At 47.5% G+C, this 18,146-nt stretch overlaps 1 protein-coding gene across 7 annotated transcripts in view; it reads right to left on the bottom strand.

The window, feature by feature from the left end:
- The window catches only part of LOC118544703 (BEN domain-containing protein 5), a 1,415,283-nt gene that overhangs the window by 117,012 nt on the left and 1,280,125 nt on the right, over window positions 1–18,146 (bottom strand). For all 7 annotated transcript variants that reach the window (XM_078073180.1, XM_078073175.1, XM_078073174.1 and 4 more), the window contains 2 exons: window positions 13,014–13,103; window positions 3,096–3,210 (listed from right to left, as the gene is read on the bottom strand). In XM_078073180.1, the coding sequence (XP_077929306.1) occupies window positions 3,096–3,210; window positions 13,014–13,103 (205 nt within the window). The remainder of the gene's footprint in view (window positions 1–3,095; window positions 3,211–13,013; window positions 13,104–18,146) is intronic.

The following is an 18,146-nucleotide window of genomic DNA, read 5'->3' as shown; positions in this document are numbered from 1 at the left end:
GAAGGAACGGGATGGGGGGTGGGCAGGAGGAGCAGCAGGTCCCTGGCCATGAGGGCAGGCCTGTGTCTCATTCTTCACACAGGGTCTGGCATGTCTGGGGTAGGCCTGCTTCCCGGGCTGCTCCTCACAGGCCACACGACCTAAGGCAGATTATTTCACTTTCCTGAGGCTTGAGAGACTGCACATCCTGAGGGGCTGTTGGGAGGGAAAGAGAGCAGGAGAGAGGTGGCGACCTGGCTGTCTGTGTTCCAACCTGTTTCCAGCAATGTGATGAGTTCCTCTGAGGTCTGGTGCTGTTCACTGCCCTAGAATTCTGACAACTTTCCTTCCCTCCCTCCCCAAATCCCTTCCTTGCTTCCTTTGCTCCTCCCTCCCACCCTCCCATCTTTCCTTTGGTCCTCAAGCTAATTGGAGTAGATTTTCATTATTTGCAAGCAGAGAAATCTCAGCAAACACCCTCCTTCACAAACTTGTGTGGGGATTAAATGAGATAAGTGTACGAGTGCTTGACACGGCACTGGGTGGGCAAGCAGAATTCTTGGAGTGGTATTTCCCAAAATGAGTTTAATACCACTGGGGGCTGGGGGAGGGTGGAGGGGGTAGAGGGTGTAAAGGATGGAGGGGGAAACAAGCTGTATAGGAAAAGGGTTCCTTGACTCATCTTTGGGAAACACCGGGTACTATATTCCCCTCTTGAGATTCCTATTGATTAGCATATTCAGAACTGAAAGATCTTATTGTAAAAGAACACATTTAATTTTGCTTAACTCTGTGTTTCCCAAACTCCCTCAAACTCCAAACTCCTTTCTCCCCTACAATGCCTAGGCAAGTCCCTCCAGGCATGGGACACGCTGCTGTAGTCAGGGAGGCCTGGCCTGGAGCACCTCTAAGGCACCTTGAAGCTCTCAATCCTGAGTCTTTATTATTATTTTTCACCTTCTCCAAATCTTTAGTAGTGAATTCTCATGGTTGATAGACTCTATGTTGCAACTCAGAGCTGTTTTAGCAACAGGATTAATGCCTGTGGTTAGAGATTTGCTCCCGCTCTTATAACGAGAAACACATATTCTCACTAGGAAAACGTTGGGGGTTTAAACTTCAGTAGAGAACTACTTCTGACGGTTGGAGCTCTTTTACCCTGAAATCCCCAAATCAGACAATCTGGACCTTGAAGACATACAGAAAGCGTCTAGTTCCCCATCACCACCCCAGTGGCCATCGGAAGCCCAGAGAGGGAAGACATTTTGGTCAAGGTCACAGACCTCTTTCCCATGTGCCACCCCTGGACAGCAGATGATGACATAAATAAGTCTGTAGAGTGGACAGCATTGACCTCTTTCTGACCACTGCCGCTCTTGTAATTAAACAGAAATGTTAACATAAAGCAAATGGTCTTTCCACCACCATTACCTCGAACAGTGTGCTCTGTCCAGGGAAGGTGGAAAGGCATTGCTCTCAGGCCTGCAGCAACCCATAAAACCTGCCAGTGCTAATGAACCATTGCTTGAGCCAATTAAGAGAGGAAGCAAAACTGTCTTTAATTAAGGCATCATGCATCCCATGGGCTCTAACTTATACCCAGAGGTATTGGGAAGCCCCTCTGGACCCAGTTGCCATGCTTTTGGAAAGCAGTAAACCAACTCTGTTTAAAAGGGACCTGGCCGGGTATTGAACAATCTGGGTTCTGATCTGAGCTGTACTGCTGACCTTGGGTAAATCCCATCTCATATGTAGCCTTTAGTTTCTTTATCAATGAAGTCATCCGTTTCCTTCACTCATGTTCATCAAATAGTTTCTGAGCATCTACTGTGGGCTGATCCCTGCTGCCAGGCACCATGGACACAAGGACCACAAAGGCTCAGTCCCTGCTCTCTGCTGGCTTGAAGGCCAGTGGAGTCCATGCAATGGATAAATCTTTTTCAATAACCAGGCCTGTGGGTGCTTAGAGGAGGAAGTAACTAATTCTGTTTGGAGGTTTGGGGAATGCTTTCCAGAACAGGAGACATGAGCTGTGGTGTGAAGAAGGGTTAATAAGATAAGGAAGGGATAGCAGGTTCTGGGCAGAGGGCAGCCTTGAGGAAGGTTAGGAATCAGGGACCAACAGGACATGTCTAGGGAACTAGGCTTTGCTTAGAGTGGCTATTAGAGTGGAGGGTGGGAGGTGAGGCAGAATGGTGGACAGATAGGCACCAGGTCAGACAGAGCCTCTCGTGCAAAAGCTGCAAGGCTGAATGTTATTTTGCAAGTTGTGGGACTAATCTGCTCTAAAGATATGTAATGTGCACAGTGAAATTAGATAAATAGTGTTTCACTGGCTGTGTGACTTTGGGCGAGTCTGTTGCCTCAATTGTCAAATAAGAGTAATCACACTATCTCAGAGGATTCAATGTTCTATTGGCAGATGATCCACTGGGCAGTGAAATTTTAGACTATAAATTATGGTGCTCGGCCAGAAGAAAGAGAGTTCAAGGTCTGAGAGCATGAGTGCGTGTGGGGCGAGCTTCTATGCCCACATCAGAGAGAAATGCTGCTCAGATGACCTGGGATGCCACTCTCCTTCATTAATGTTCTCCAAAAAGAAACACAGAATCAAAATAGTCATTGCTATCACCCCCATAGGATATTCTGCAAAGCACATTTGTCTCCACCATTTCTTTTGATTCTCACCAGTGCCCTGTCAGGTACGTGATCATTGCATTCATTAGGAAACTGATGCTCAGTTTCTCGAAACCGTTTAAAAGGGACCTGGCTGGGTATTGAACAACCTGGGTTCTGATCTGAGCTGTACCCTTTCCAGTAGCTGGAAAGTGAACTCCCCAAGGTTACATGGAAGTGGGTGCCCAAACTGATTCTAGCTCTCCTGATTCCTGGCCCAGCAAGCTGACCAGAAAATCCCAGCAAGTTACCTCAGGTGGCTATGCATGAAACATCCAAGGATCATTAGCCACATTCTCAAAAACCAGGGTGAAACTTCCTCTAATGAACTCATGGGTAATCTGAAAATTCTTTCTCAAAAATATATCCCCTTTTTCTCCTTGCTTCCAACCCACCATCCCGTGACTACCAGCTTCCAAGCATTCTCCCCTGCCCCTCACCTGTAATTGCCCAGGTAGACTCCATCAGGGTTGAGCATTGGTGCAATCTTGAAGACCAGGTGTTCCCGTAGGACACGGGCAATAGGGTGCTGGCTTATGAGGAAGTCAATGATCCCTAGGGAAGGAGAAGAATCTGGGTTAACCTCAAAGTGTTTCAAGAAGGTGGGAGCACATTTTCCTCAGCTTGGAAGCAGTAAGAGCTCCAAAGGTGATTTTTGGCCTATGCTGTCAACCACTGTGGGTATATGGCTATGGATTAGGTGTTGCCTGGTGAATTTTACAACTATATCTCTGTTTCCAAGAGACGGTTCAAGACATAATTTTGAAGCCCATGGGCAGATGGAAGAGCATGTGTCCTCTGCAAAGCTCCGTGCAGGCGTCTAAGAAAAGAGCATTTGAGCTGTGCCTTGGAGGGCCCAGATTTTGACAGACAGAGATGGGGGAGAGGCAGGATAGCTCCGAACAATGAATTAAGAGATATTCTCTAATGTCTAAGTGTTGACATTGGATTGGATGATTATGGGGTCAAGGTCTCAGGGATCTAAACCCTCCTGTTGCTGGTGGTCACACCAGAAGAGAGAGAGGAGGAGGAATTTGGTTAAAGTCACATGAGGAGAGGGAGGTTTCTTTGATGTCCCAACTCTGCCCCTTTCTGCACTTTGAGGACCCTCTGTTCACAGATTCTGGGTCTGGCTGTCCTTGCTGCTTCTCTCTGGCACCAACAATTGCCTCCAGGTCACCAAATTTAGAAAAGCTGAATTCTCCATGATTCTCCTCCCACAATCAGGCAGTCCCCAGATCTCTTCCTTGAATCTAGCAGATCTGCCCTGTATCTCCATCCCTTTGCTGCACATCTATTCTAGGCCACCACCACATCTGGACTGAATGACTGTGACCACTTTTGGAACATGTCCTCATCGGTGCAGCCAAAGTCATCTTCCTAAAGTGCAAATCTGAGCCTGCCCTCGTTGGCTTCCTTCTGGTAATAGCCTGCATACCTTGACAGGAGAGGGGGTGAGGAAACAAACAACCCAAGTCCTCACCCTTCCCTTTCCTTCTCCACATTTCTACTCCGTCTTCAGAGACCTGGAAAACAATAGGCAAAATGGAACTCTGGCATTCCATGAAATAACTGTAATGCTGGAAAGCGGTAGGAGGATGCACAACCCTCCCAGAGTGTAGAAGGGAACTCCTTTCCTGCTGGGGAGAGAAGGAAAGGCATCAAGGAGAAAGAAGCTTTGGAGCTGGGCCCTGGAAGATAAGCATGTTTTGACAGACAGACAGGAGGAAGCAGCAGGTTAACTAAGAACAATCCATGGGCCAGTGGCAGGCACTTAGCTCCTGGAATGATAAATGGCTCCACAGCACATCCCAAAGCTGTTGTGACCAGTGAGGGACATCTCAGGCTTTTCATTAGGCCAGGGCTCAGAATCCATCGGCAGCCGAAAGCCAGTTGGACATCATTTACTTCTCGACCAACGCGGCAGTAGACCAGATGCCCTAATTTATTTGTTGGTCTTCATATTAAAGCTGCAGTTTGCCAGTAAACAGACAGGGTAATGATGCCAGGTGCCCTTGTTAGGGGCTAATAATTGCTTAATCTGTCCACTAATTGACCCCAGCTCCCGGAGCAGCCCTCATCAAGGAACCAGCCTGCGCTCAGGGCCTGGCCACGCTGCCTCAGAGAATGGCAGAGAATGGCTTCTGGAAATGGAGTAGCTCATTGTGATCCATCCTCCTTCACAGATGAGCAGATTAATTGGGCTGCCAATTAGGCAGCTAATAAAAGGATGAGAGAAGACAAAGCCAGGCCAAAAGCTGCAGCCATCCAGAGCTCCCTCTCCCATAGCGAGTGTGGGACAAGGAGAGGAGAGGTTTTAGACTCATCTCTCAGCTGGAGGTCAGATACAGTTCAACAGGAATCATTCCCCTCGATCAGGAAATTGGGAGGAGAGCCTTTGCTTTTGTGAGTTGTGTGTGGGGGGGTGGCAAGTGGAGAGGAATATGAGGAGAAATGTTGGAGAAAGCAAGAGTGGAGAGGAAATGCCACCCCTGGTCAAAGGCCAAAAGCATCGCATGGACTGAGGAAGCAGAAGGACTTGGGCACCTACATTCGGACCCTAACTGGTTATTAGCTGGAGAAGCTACTAGCTTTCTCTGCCCAGTTTCCTCATCTTGATACAGGAGTAATAATACCCAATCTGGAAGACTGCCATGTGACTGGGTTAGAACACCTGTACTTGAACTGCCTGATACAGCACCTGGAAAAGGTCATGTGCTTTAATCAACTCACTGAGATCAAAGATTGAGAGGCAGCGAGGGTAGAAAAAGCAGAATGGAATTTGGAACTGGGTGTCCTGGTCTGAGGTTTGCTAGCAATGAGACTTGGGAACAAGGATGCTGAATTGAAGAAGCCAACAAACCAGCCGTCTGAGAACTTGGGTTTTAGTTGTGGCTCAGTTACTGTGTGAGCTTTAGAAAGACTCCAGCCTACACTCATCTTTAAAGTGAGGAGAAAGAAGTCAGTAATTCCCAAGGACACATTCCACACTGGCAGTCTGGGATTCCATCCTTTTATTCCTCTCCCCCAGAGTAGAAGGATCCTCATCTATCAAGTGAGGAGAATAATCTCCCTCCTGTAGGGAGACACAATCAACCTTCTTAGATCAGTCTCTGTTCCTTTGGTAAACAAGTTTGCTGGGTCCTTTCTTTTGAATTGATTTAATCAGGAAGGTGGAAGAAAGCAGGATGACGGTAAGACTGGAGGCTTGAGAGGCTGGGGGAGAGGAAGGAAAAGTGGTAGATGATCAGAAATTATAGCCAGGCCACAGAGATCGTTGCCCTGGGCTGACCTCGGCCTGGTCATGATGAACCTCACCAGGCAACCCCAAATAGCTAATCATAGTTATTTCTTCTAGTGTACTTGGTTCAGGTCAGGGTACACGGCAGGTGCTTAATAAATGCCCATTGGTAGATTGGCCCCAGGCATTCATTTGACCTTGACAGAGTATAGGGTTAGCTGAACTGAAAATCACTCATTCTATAAAATTCACAGGGCCAGGTCCGCACCATAAGCCTTGTACTGCAAGATACAGAAGGGGATTCTGCCCTAGAATATGCACAGGGAGAAAGCAACTCCCATTGCAGTGACGTGCAAAGGCTCAGGTGGGAACAGCCCGGGGAGCCCTGAGAACCCAGAGGGCCTGGGAAGGGGCTGTGAAGAATGGAGTTGTAAAGGATGAGTAGAGTGAGCCAGATGAAGGGGTGCCAGGAGAAGGCGTTCCGGGGAATCCTACACAAAGGCTGGAAGGTGAGAGAGAAGGAGGCCCATCTGCCAATGAAGAGCTCTTCAATTCAGGGCATAGCTTCGTGATTAAAGGCACAGACTCTGAAACTGTACTATCTGGGTTTGAATAGCTGTGTGGCCTAACCTCTCAGGTGCTCAGTTCCGCATCAGTTAAGAAGGAAAGAAGAAAATTGCCATGGAGGTTGTTGTGAGGATCTCCATGAGTTAGTAGAAGCAAAGTGTCTGGCACATAGGAAATGAACATGTGTGTTGTCTGAATTTTTGCTCCTATTTGGTTTGGCTGAAGGTGTGGGGACGACAGGATGTTGAGAGAGAAAGGGAAGAGGTAAACGGGGACTTGCTAGTCCAGCTGAAGGATATGAAGGGCACAGGAGACCACTGCCAAGTACAGGGGCAGACCTGCGCTTCCCCACTGCAGCATGGAATGTGGTTTGGGAGGAAGGAAAAGCAGAGGGCTCGGAGTCCTGAAGGTGGATAGGGTGGAGGTCGGGGCAGACCTAGCAGAGAGCCAGTGAACATAAAGAGTCTTGCAGTCAGGAACCAGGGTCTGACATGGTGCTGACCTGCAGTGACCAAAGCCCAGAAAGTCTCGAGGATGCGGCAGGTGCAGGGGAAGCAGTGTGGATACATGGTGACACTGATGACGACATTATTTATCTACCATCCCCAAGAGCATCACCATTCTTTGTTGAAATTACACAGTCCTGGGGAAAGCTAATCCCCAAATGATGGAGATTAAGTTTCGGGTCCCTGGCAGAATGGGACCTCAAAATGGGAAGTAAGTTCAGTTACAGAGAAGTCAGGAAAGTTACATTTCCTGTGCCCTGGGGGTTTGGGAGTTGGAGCTTGCATCTGCTGTTCAAGTCTTTCTTTCCCTCCAGACCATGAGCTCCAGGAAGGCAAGGACAAGTCTACCTCTTGGCCATTATCTTGCCAGCGTGTAGCTCAGCGCCGGGCACGGGGAACGTCCTCAGTAGATATGTGTGACATGAATGGATAAAGACTGACCCGTGATGTGCACTGTATGTTCTTTAGCTGGGTTGACTTGTAGTTCTCTTGGCTCCATGTACAGGTAGAAAAACAAAGGGTGCTGACATCATTTGCTGAACGTCTCACAGGGGCCCAGATGGGATTCTGATCCGGTTCTACTGGCTTCAAAGTGGTGCCCTTTCCATTAAGGCAATACGGAAGAGTCAGGAGTCTATTTGCATGTGATTTGTAGAATGATTTGCATATATGCCTGCAGGATTTTCTCTCTAGAGAGTTCTGTGTAAGGTTTATTGTTGTTGCCTCTAAGAGGCAATATGTTGCAGTGGGAGGAGCTCAGGCTTCAAGTGAGACAGTTGGGGGTCTCTGCGGGACCCAGAGTGTGGGTCACATGAGAGCAGCCACTCCAGGCCTTCCCCTGACCAGGCCCCTGTCTGCCCTGAGCTGAGTCCAAGGGCCTCCAATTATGGAGTCACAGGGAGTCTGGCCCTGAAGAACCTGAGGCTCACAGTCTTGGTTCTTACCCTGCCACACCCAACCCTGCCCATTTCACAGATGAAAGAAGCTCAGAGAAGTGAAAAGCCCATGACCCTTCACCCCCACCCCAGTGGGTCTGGTTTTGCACTTATAATGTGAGGCTGTAAGGGATAGAGAGAGAGAGAGAGAGAGAGAAGAGGGAGACTAGGGGAGGGATAGAGGGGGGAGGAAGACAGTGGGGGAGGGGAGGGAGAAAGGATCAAAGGTCACCACTTCACCGTAGGAAACATTAGGTTGTGCTTGGTTGTGCTTGGTCCTGGTGGCTGTGAGTGCATGGGGTGTGTGTGTGTGTGTGTAGGCGTGTGTGTCTCTCCCCTCTCCTCGTCTTATCGCCCCAGGGTAACCCCGAGGAGTGAGCTCCATAGTCTGAGCCCTGGAGGGCTCCGTGGCCCATGGCAGCAAGGCTCACTTAATCCTCATAGCATCCCCTTGAGGACCATATTGCTGCCCCATTTTGCAGGTAAAGAAACAGAGGCTCCAAGAGGTGGGAACTTGCCGAAGGTTGAGGCCAGGAGGTGGAGGTGGTAGGACTCACACTCAGGCCTGCCCAAGTCCAAGGCCTTGGCTCTGCGCACTTCCCCATGCTGCCCTCCAAAGGGTGGCGTGCCTCGCCCACACCGGCGTGCATAAATACGGGTTTGATTAATTCAATTATGAAGGCTCCTCAGAGGACAAGTGTTCTGCCAATGGCACTTTTCGGTGAAAGTTGCCCCAACAACCCCAGGAAGCTTCAGGGAAAGAACATTCACTCGACCAGAAATCAGACACCTGAGGTCTAGTCCTGGCCAAACCGCTGACTTACAATCCGGTCTTCCTGGTGCAGAAATGAGGAGGGCTCCGCTAACATCTCCCTCAGGAAAATAGCAAGGAAGGAGGTGGGCGGGGGCACACAGCACAGAAGCTACACACCTGGGTTTGGGCGCCCCGCGGGGGTCAGAGGAACCACACCAGGCGCCTGCAAGGTGCTCCATAGTGACCCTTCTTTAGTGCTTATTGCCGTATTCCAGACACCGTCCTAAATGTTTTATGGCTATGAACTCATTAATCTTTACAACGACCCTATGATGCAGGGTTCCTATTGTTATTTCCCTTTCAAGATAAAGGAACTGAGGCACAGAGAGGCTATGGAACGTCCCCAGGGTCATACTGTCCTACGTGGAACAGCTGGGATCCAATGCCAGGCAGGCTAGCCCCAGAGACCGTGCTGACACTCTGCTACAGGGTGGTTCCCAAGTTCCTTGGACCTTTCATGTCACGGCTGGAGAATGAGGATAGTTTGGCCTCACAGAGGCCATGAGTGGTGTTGGGGGCAGCCGAGGGGTAACTTGAATCAGCCATCTAACCGCCAAGTGGAGCCCTGAGGAGATCGAAGCCTTGCCACCTTTACCGCCGCCCCTCCAGAGTTCTGTGACGACACGGTTTCGCTCTGCTCCCAGCAGCAGGTGCATCAGCAGCTCGGCTGTGAGGACTGTGCTCCCAGCCAGATGGGGAGGACCAGGCTCCACATGTCTGCTCCCCGCTCAAGGTCACTGAGCCGGTGAATGTGGAAGAAGCATTAACTGAGCTGAAGGTATCTCAGCCCAGGCCTTGGACTCTGCTGCTGTCCCCAGCACAACGTGGGCTGGGGAAGGGATCCAGCCGGGCCCTGTGGGGCTGTGGTCTGGCCTGTCTCCTGGGGGCCAAGAGACCCTTGGGAAAGACCGTGCCTCAGTCTCTCATTGGCAAAGTGGGGGAATGATGGTGTCTTAAGCTGCCTCAAGAAAGGACAAATTGTGTCTCCAGGGACAGTTACAGAATAGGGAAGGAGGAAGACCAGGACTGAAGAGATGGGGCCCAGGCCACATCCACCATGAACTCCCTGTGTGATCCTGAGTAAGCTACTTCACTTCCCGGAGCCTCCCCATTCTCGCCTGGGAATGCACAGCAACCGTTGTGGGGTGCCCAGAGTGCACCAAGCTTGGCCCTCTAGCACTTCCCATCCCTGAGTGAGGCAAAAGAGCACGTACAGGCCTGGCAGACCCAGACTCAAAGTCCCCTTCTGCTGTTTACTGGCTGTGTGACCTTAAGTCTCCTATTTCTGAGCTCAGATTTAGAATCTCAGAACCGAAGCGGCCATTCGTCCCTCATAATAGCCCAAGGGGATGAACAAGATAATCCCCATTTTCCAGATGTAGAAAATGACAGTCAAAGATCCAGCCCTAGGCCTCAAATAGCTCATGGTTTAAAGGGAAGAAACAAATATAAATCAAATGTGTAACAAATCAGCGTGATAAAGATGACCAGTGGGTAACCACAATGCAGGAACAAAGCAGAGGCTGAAGAGCGTGGGACGGGGGCGCACAGGGGGTGCTTGAAATGAACAGTGGGAGATAGGAGGTGTTTGCCAAGTGGCAAGGTGTGGGCAGAGGAGCAGCAGATGCAAAGGCCCAGTGGTGGGAAGAAGGTGGTCCATTCAGGGTTAAGTTGTATGGGGCGGGGATATAATGAGGCTTGGGCCAGGGAACCTGGCAAGAGCCAGATGGTGGAGAGTTGTGAATGTCATGGCAAGGAGTTGGAATTTATATTGAGAAGGTAGAGGGAAGGCATTAAAAGGCCCTGCCAAGGAGTAAACATTGACGGAAAGCCTGCGGGACAGCACGGAGTCTACCAACTCGGCACAATCCAGATTCCTTTTTGGCAAAGCAGGCTCCACAGAGAAACACCCGAGCTGAACTCAACTTTTCTAGGTCGCAGGCCTTGTCTGTAACGTGGGATGGTGACCCTGCCCTCTGTCTGCTGCCCACGGAGGAGGTGGGCCCAGGAGTTTGGGCTCCCAGAGCTGCAAGTTTTGACAGTAAGGCTACTGTCTTTTTACAAACAAGGACAAAAGAGTTGCATCCGATCAGCTGGGGGAACAGGTCTGCTGCCAAGTTTAGTAACTGACAGATGGCTGCAAGTAGAGGGGTTGGTAAAACCAGGAGGGACCTGGGAGAGGTTACTGCAAGGACAGTGCTGGGAGGAAAGAGGATGGAAGTGAGAAGGCGAAGGAGTGAGCTGGGGTGACTGCAGCCGGGAGTTGAAACACCCAGCCTCTTCAGAGTGCTCAGCTTTGGGCAGTCCTTACTGTCCCTGAAACCCAGGCTCCTGGCCTGAAAGAAGGGGGGGGGGGGAGGCAGTCCTGTGTAATCACAGCGCTGTATGAATACGAATGGGAAAAGAAGACTCACATCTATTTGCAATAGCGCCTTAGCGTTTACAAAGCAGGTTGCCTGCAGCATCTTTTCAGAGCGCCATGGGGAAGGGGGCAAGGTCTGTTGTGGGTGTCCGCGGAGTGCCCGGCACAGGACTGGGTGGGTGTTTGCATGCATCTTGCACCAGCTGCACGGCAGCCTTTGGAAATAGGTATTGATATCCCAATTTATTTTACATTGAAGGAAACTGAAATCACACTGCTAGGAAGTGGCAGAGCCAACCTTTGACCCCAAGACAGCCTGATGGCAAAACTCCAGATACTTCCACAGCAGTCCGCTGTCTCCCTCAAGTTATATCATTTCTATGGGGTTTTTTTAATATTCCTGTGACCTGAAGGACATTTTGAGACTAAAAGGAGACAAATTACTTAACTTCACCAAACTTACATAACTATATGTAAGAATAGAGTTAATATTAATTCCTATGACATAGAAACATTAATTAAAATAAATTACATTAATGAAAATAAATAATAAAAATAAAATAAAATATGTAAAGTGCTTAGAACCATGCTTGGCACATAGGTAGTATCACATTTTAGATATGATATACCCACTAGATAGGTAAAAATGCAAGCGTATTGGTGAGAATGTGGGACATAGAATGCTCCTGCATTGCTGGTGGTGGTATAAAGGTCTCGGAGAGGAACTTGGAGATATCTAGTAAAGTTGAGGATGCATATATCCCGTGACCTGTCAACAGCCTTCCGTGGCTATATACCCTGGAAAAGCATTTGCACGTAGGCACAAGGCAACATACATAAGGACTTCTGTATCAGCATTGTTTGTAAGAAAAAACACTGGCAACAACTGAATTGTCCAGGAGAACAGACAGGTGAGCTGAGGCACCCAACGGACATGGGATACAGCACCTGGTGAAAAGAAGTGAACTACAGCCACACTCACCACCATGGATATTGGGGGAAAACAAGGGCCAAGGTACACAGAGTGATACGGTTTTTTAACTTTATAAAAAGTTCAAAAACATGTGAAACGAAAGCCTACACTGTTTAGGAATGTTTATGTGAATAGTAAAACTATTGAGAAAGGTGACAAAATACAAACTTATAGCTATCTGTGGGAGAAGGAAGGTAGAAGGGAGGACAAAGGATTTAAAAGGAATAGATAATATCCTGCTTCTGAAGCTGGTGAGTACCCGGGCATTCATTAAATTATGATTTATATATTATTCATTGAATATGCTTATATGGCTCTCTAATTGAATATATATATGTATGCATGTATATATATTGTTGACTAAATATAAATTTTATGTGGACTAAATATTTAATAATAAATGAAAATGCAATTATAAAGATGTATATTTGAAATGAAAAATTATGTCTTATTTACCTCTGGTTGTCTGATGCAAAGCATGTTTCCTTGCTCATAGAAGGTATTTGTAAAGTTGTTTATTAAGTGAATGACTGAATAAATGAGTGAATAGATACCTTCTAATCCTTATCTCCCCACTTTACTGCACTCCTACCAACATACATATTGGCCTGGGGCCGGATTTCTTACTTTTGTAAACTCCTGGAGACAAGAAAAACCAGGCTAGGGAGTGTAGATGATGCCATATGGCTTATCCTCAACATGACACATATGAGAGAACTCCGTTCAGCCCTACCCATCCATCCATCCATCCATCTATTCATTCTTCCACTAATACATGTAGTTAGTAAACATTTATTGAAAGAAATGCTAATGGAGATCGGTGTAACCTCTTTAGAAATGAAGTAAATTCGCATCCGAGATAATGACTCTGCCTGTGACCACACTGTCCAGAGGCCATGACGGTGCCCCAGTTGGATGTGGGGGGAAGGCACAGGATGCCCATAAGATTTTGCAACTCACCTTGGCACACAAATGAAGAGGGTGTTTCCCCTGGGTGGACTCGTCCTGTGATGAATACTACCTTCTGCTCTGCTCCTTCCCGAAGGTTGTCTGTAAAAGAAAATGGAAGGAGGTTGTTCAGGAGGGCAGGGAAAGCTGAGACTGGGAGTTGGTATGTGGGATAGAGGGACAGGGAAGGGACTGGGTGCTTTACATTCATTTCTTAAATCAATGGGTTAGAATCATTAAGGCCCAGCCATTGGTGACTAATGAAATTATGTCCCTGACTACCCAATATTAAGAGACTACATTCCTATTGATGCAATTGATCATGTTAATATTACAATCATCTGAAGACATCCTATGAGTGAAGCCAAATCCCAGACTCACTGATTGTGACCCTAGGCAAGTTGTGTATGCTTTCTGAGTTTTGATTTGCTAATCTATACACATGGAGAGTATTAGTGATGAAACAAGCTTACACATTGCCTAGTACACAGTAAACACTCAGTAAATAATGGAGTAAAGAAAGTAGCTGTTTCTATTAGTCATAGTAGCACTGCCATTTAATTAGGGCCTTTTGTGTCAGGCACATTCTATACATTACTTAGAGTTCTACAGAAATGTGCGCAGTTAATATTCCTTTTATAGAGGCAGAAACTGATGCTCAGAGGGGTTACATAACTTGTCACACAGCTAACAGGTGTGGGTCGAGCTGAGATTAGAACTCAAGCCCTTGTTTGACCTTGATGAAGTAACAGGGACCAGATTTCTCTTTCAACTTAAGCCAACTAAAAAATCAGACAAACAGACAAAACAACTGTTTTCAGACAAGAGGCAGTGCAAGACTAATACATGGAAAAAGTATGCCCTCTGATTGCCCTGGCTCTTTGCCTGGAGGCCCATTCCAGACCAAAGAGCGGAGAGGGGTATCCTGAGCAGACCATGGAAATCTCACTGAGATTAAACTTCAGAGAGTCTGAAGCAGGTGGTAGCTGGGGGGAAACTGCACATTCCAGAGAAGACAGAGGTCTGTGGAAAAAGAATCCCAGAAATCTGTCAAGGAGTCCTCAAGTGTGTTTGCGGGTCCCAAGATGTGCATGCAGAGGGTGAATCTCATGATGTGGTGCAGAAATGACCAGGGGGCTGTGAATCGCATGGCTGTCAGGGCTCACACAGGGCTAAGAGTCATTTGAATTCCCACCACCAAAGTGTTAGTCCTCACTGATCACTCAGGGCATTCAGGAGAGAACCTAGAAGGGCCATGTCTTGGTGGTGGGGCTAAACTACTCTAGACTCATTCTAACAAAATTTTAAAATCACAAAAGTTTCAAACTGGACAGAAGAAACTTAACTGCCTGCCATTTAAAGTGCAACTCTCTTTAAGGAAAGATAACAAAATCCAGACACTCAACAATGTACAATTCACAATCTCCAGCATCCAATAAGAATCATTAGACATGCAAAGAAGTAGGAAAATATGATCCAAAATCATAGCCCGAGCTCTTGCTACTTCTACAGAAATCTCATTCGTATAATAAAGTTTAGCTATTGTGCAAAGAGATTATTAGACAAAAGCAGTGGCCAAGGGTGACATTCCCAGAAGGAAGGGGCAGGAGGGTACCTAGTCCCTGGCAGAGGAAGGCCAGATTGACTCAGAACAGAACCATGACTGGAAGGGATTTCATAAATCAACATTGAGAGAAGTTGGGTTAAAGAATAATACCATCTATGTTGGAGGATGATCTGGAGGGAGAGGGGAGGTAGAAATAATTAACAGGCTTTTTACTTCTGAAATGATAGGGACAGGTTATTTTGAATGTAGTTTATGATCTCAACAGTCGCACCAATGTCAGAGACTAAAATAAAAAAAATGTATATATGTATTAACTTTATTAAGCCTGATTCTAATGGCTTGGGACTTGCTTGGTCTATTGGGGTGACCGTTACTGAGGTTACTGCTTCCCTAATACTAGGCGTCTGAGAGGCAGCAAGAAATACAGTGGAGCCAGAATTCATTCCTTTTTTTTTTTCCCCCATAATACATTCTTGAGAACTCACCCTGTTCTCAGCTCTGTGCTAGGCACCTTTAGGAACAAAGGGAGAGAGAAGTTTATGGTTTAAAAGAGGAGTTAGACACCTGAATATTTCCTAGACTGAATACAAGCTCCTCCAGGAAGAAGCTACGATTTTCATGGTTATTTTTAACAGCATTCCCAGGACCCTGTGTGTGATAGCACTCAGGAATTGGCTATCGAATTAAAAATACTCATATAGATCATGGCTTATCTTAGTTAATCTTCATCATACCTCTGTGGACAGTATTAACCCCATTTTATAGGTGAAGGGACTGAGGTTCACAAAAGGAAGGGACATACATGCCCAAGGTCACCTGTCTCCCTGCCTAGGACCCTCTCACTAGCATTTCTCCTCCTGGATCGACTAGCAACAATATCAGATCCTGTGTCCGCTGCATTTCTACCTACAACGTACATGAGAGAGATTGGTTCCATCCCTTCTTGCTGGTAGAAGTTGAGCTACTGCCTTTGTATTTATATTGTTTTTTCACTTACAAAACAAAAAATGAAATGCCACCAAGCCCTTTAAAAAAAACACTAACACTGACCCCATCTATCCCAGCAGTCCAGAAATGATAAATAGCATTACCGAGGCCCTCGGTGAACGCTAACTTTATGGATGTCTCCCCTGACCTGGTATCAACCCAATTGCATTCAGCATTTCTGCTGACCACAGAGAAATGCAAAATGGGCATTCTATTTGCACACTAATTTTACTGAGCCCCTGCGTCTTCATAAAATGATAACACGGGGCTCATAAAAATCAAGCGTCTTGGGTGTTAATATAAGCAAATGTTGATGCAGGCAGGAAACAAATTGCTTTGTCATTTTGGAGGCCGTACAAGAGCATTATAATCATCTTTAGGCAAAACGGATGGGTCGCCTTTGCTTAGCTTTTAGCTTTCATTTGCAAAATCAATTTAAGGTAATGTAGCAGCTCTGAGGTGGTGTGACATGGGACACCCCTCCACCCCCCCGCCCCGTCACCGAATCTCCAGACTCGTGCAAAGCCAATTAAACATATTCTTGGAGGAGGCAGCAGGGATGACAGAGGAAGTATACTTGAACAAAGCCAGGGTGGAAGGCAGCTGAACAATGAGACCAAGAACAACCCTGTAAGGGGTGATGAAACTGAAAGTTCATTGAGGGTGACACGCTCAAGGATACAAGGGCACACTCATGGGGAACCTGATAGCCACACCAGACCCTTACTTGACAGAAGGTGTTTGAAGCCAAATGTGCTTTGTGTAGCATCCCAACACACACACACACACACACACACACACACACACACACACACACACACACACACACCCCTTTGCCATTACATCCCTCTATCATCCACTATTTCCTTATTTATAAAATATTAATTGAACACCTATTGGGTAGCCTGGAGCTATCCACTATTACCTTCATTTTACAGAAAACCAAGGCCAAGAGACATTAAGTGACTCGTCTTAGTTCTCACAGCCCAGGACTGGCAGAGCGAGGCCCCATCCAGGCAGTCTGACTCCACCTGTGTCCCTAAATCCCACGCTACTCTGCTTCTTGTGAAGGACAATAATAGTAACCAGTTATGATAGCAACCAAGTAATATTTATTCAGCACTTACTCTGTGCCAGGCACTTTACATGTATGACCTTATTTCATTTTCATAGTGACCCAATGAAACATCTACTATTCCTACCCCTATCTCATAGATTAGGAAATTGAGATCTAGAAAGGTGAATAACTCATCTACACCTGCATAAGTGGTGCATGTGGGGGCCAGGATGAAACCCCAGGTCTTTGTGAATCTCAAATGTATGCTCTTCACACCTCTTGGAGATTAAATAGGGTCCATAGGTGGTTTTTAAAATACACCCAGAAATTCTTCGTGAATCTCTTCCCTTCGAGAGGTGGAGATGAACCCCCTTTCCCTTCAGTGTGGGCTGGACAGACAGGCTTGCTCTAGCAAATAGCATATGGGGGGTGGGTGAAGGCACGTCACTCTTTTGAGATTGGGCTACAAAAAGACTGTGGCTTTCATCTTGGGTGATGGCTCTCTCTCCTTCATCGCTCACACTGAGGAATCCGGCTGCCATGATGTAACACTCAGGTAGCCTGTGGAGCCCTCACCTGTCTGGGGAGGAGCCGAAGTACCCAGGAACAGAGGCCAGCCAAAACCATTTGAGCAAGCTTGGAAGGGTATCCTCCAGTCCCAGGTGACCGCAGCCCTGGCCACCAGCTTCCTCCAACCTCCTGAGCCAGAGCTGTCCTGCGGAGCTGCTCCTGCCCTCCTGGCCAACAGAAACTGGGAGATGATAAGTTGTTGTTCTAAGACGCTGAATTCTAAAGTTGTCAGGCAGCAATTGACTAAATAATTCTCCTGGAGATGGCCAAAGAAACCTTGCATCTTACCTATTGATGCCCAGCCTGAGTAAGACCAGAGCCGTAACCCTGGTGTCAACATGGAAGGAGAGCCTTAATGAATCAGATCAGTCATCAGTGGATCTGTGGCTGGTGGAGGCGCTAGAAGATGCCAAGAGGCCCCACAGAGCACTAGCAGGGCCCTCTGAGGACAAAAGTCTCCCAGAAGTTCACATGGTCAGTTTGGTATCCCTTATCTTCCCTGACAGTAATTCTGACAATAACTTGTCCTAGGGAGTGAGCTGTTCTGTGGAGGAGGAAGGGGTGGTGAGCTGGGAGGGGAATGTGGAATGTTACAACAGGAAAAGGATTTTTTTTCCTCCCCAGATCTAAGCCTTGGTCATTTTATTGACTTCATGATCCCTGAAGGCCATCATTAAGGCAAGAAAAGACCTTCCTACTGGTTTCCAAACCAGACCAGTTGCCTTGTTTTCTCGAATACTCCAGGGCCCAAACGGGGCCACACTACCACAAAGCTGGAGAAAAAGACATCCCGGCAGCAGTACCAGCACGGTTAGCTGGCATCTGCCTGAGGGTCCGCTCAGGACAAGAAGGGTCCTGTCCTTGATCTCCCCGTGCCGGCACCATCCTTGACCATCCGTCCTCCACGCTGCCAAAGCCATCTTCCTAAAGCTCAAATGGGAGCCACCGCTCCCCCTGCCTGCAA

The sequence above is a fragment of the Halichoerus grypus genome, chromosome 5 (genome assembly GCF_964656455.1).
Source record: "Halichoerus grypus chromosome 5, mHalGry1.hap1.1, whole genome shotgun sequence".
Classification (NCBI taxonomy): domain Eukaryota; kingdom Metazoa; phylum Chordata; class Mammalia; order Carnivora; family Phocidae; genus Halichoerus; species Halichoerus grypus.
Note: the sequence above shows the minus strand (reverse complement) of the source record. Positions and strands in the feature narration are given on the sequence as shown.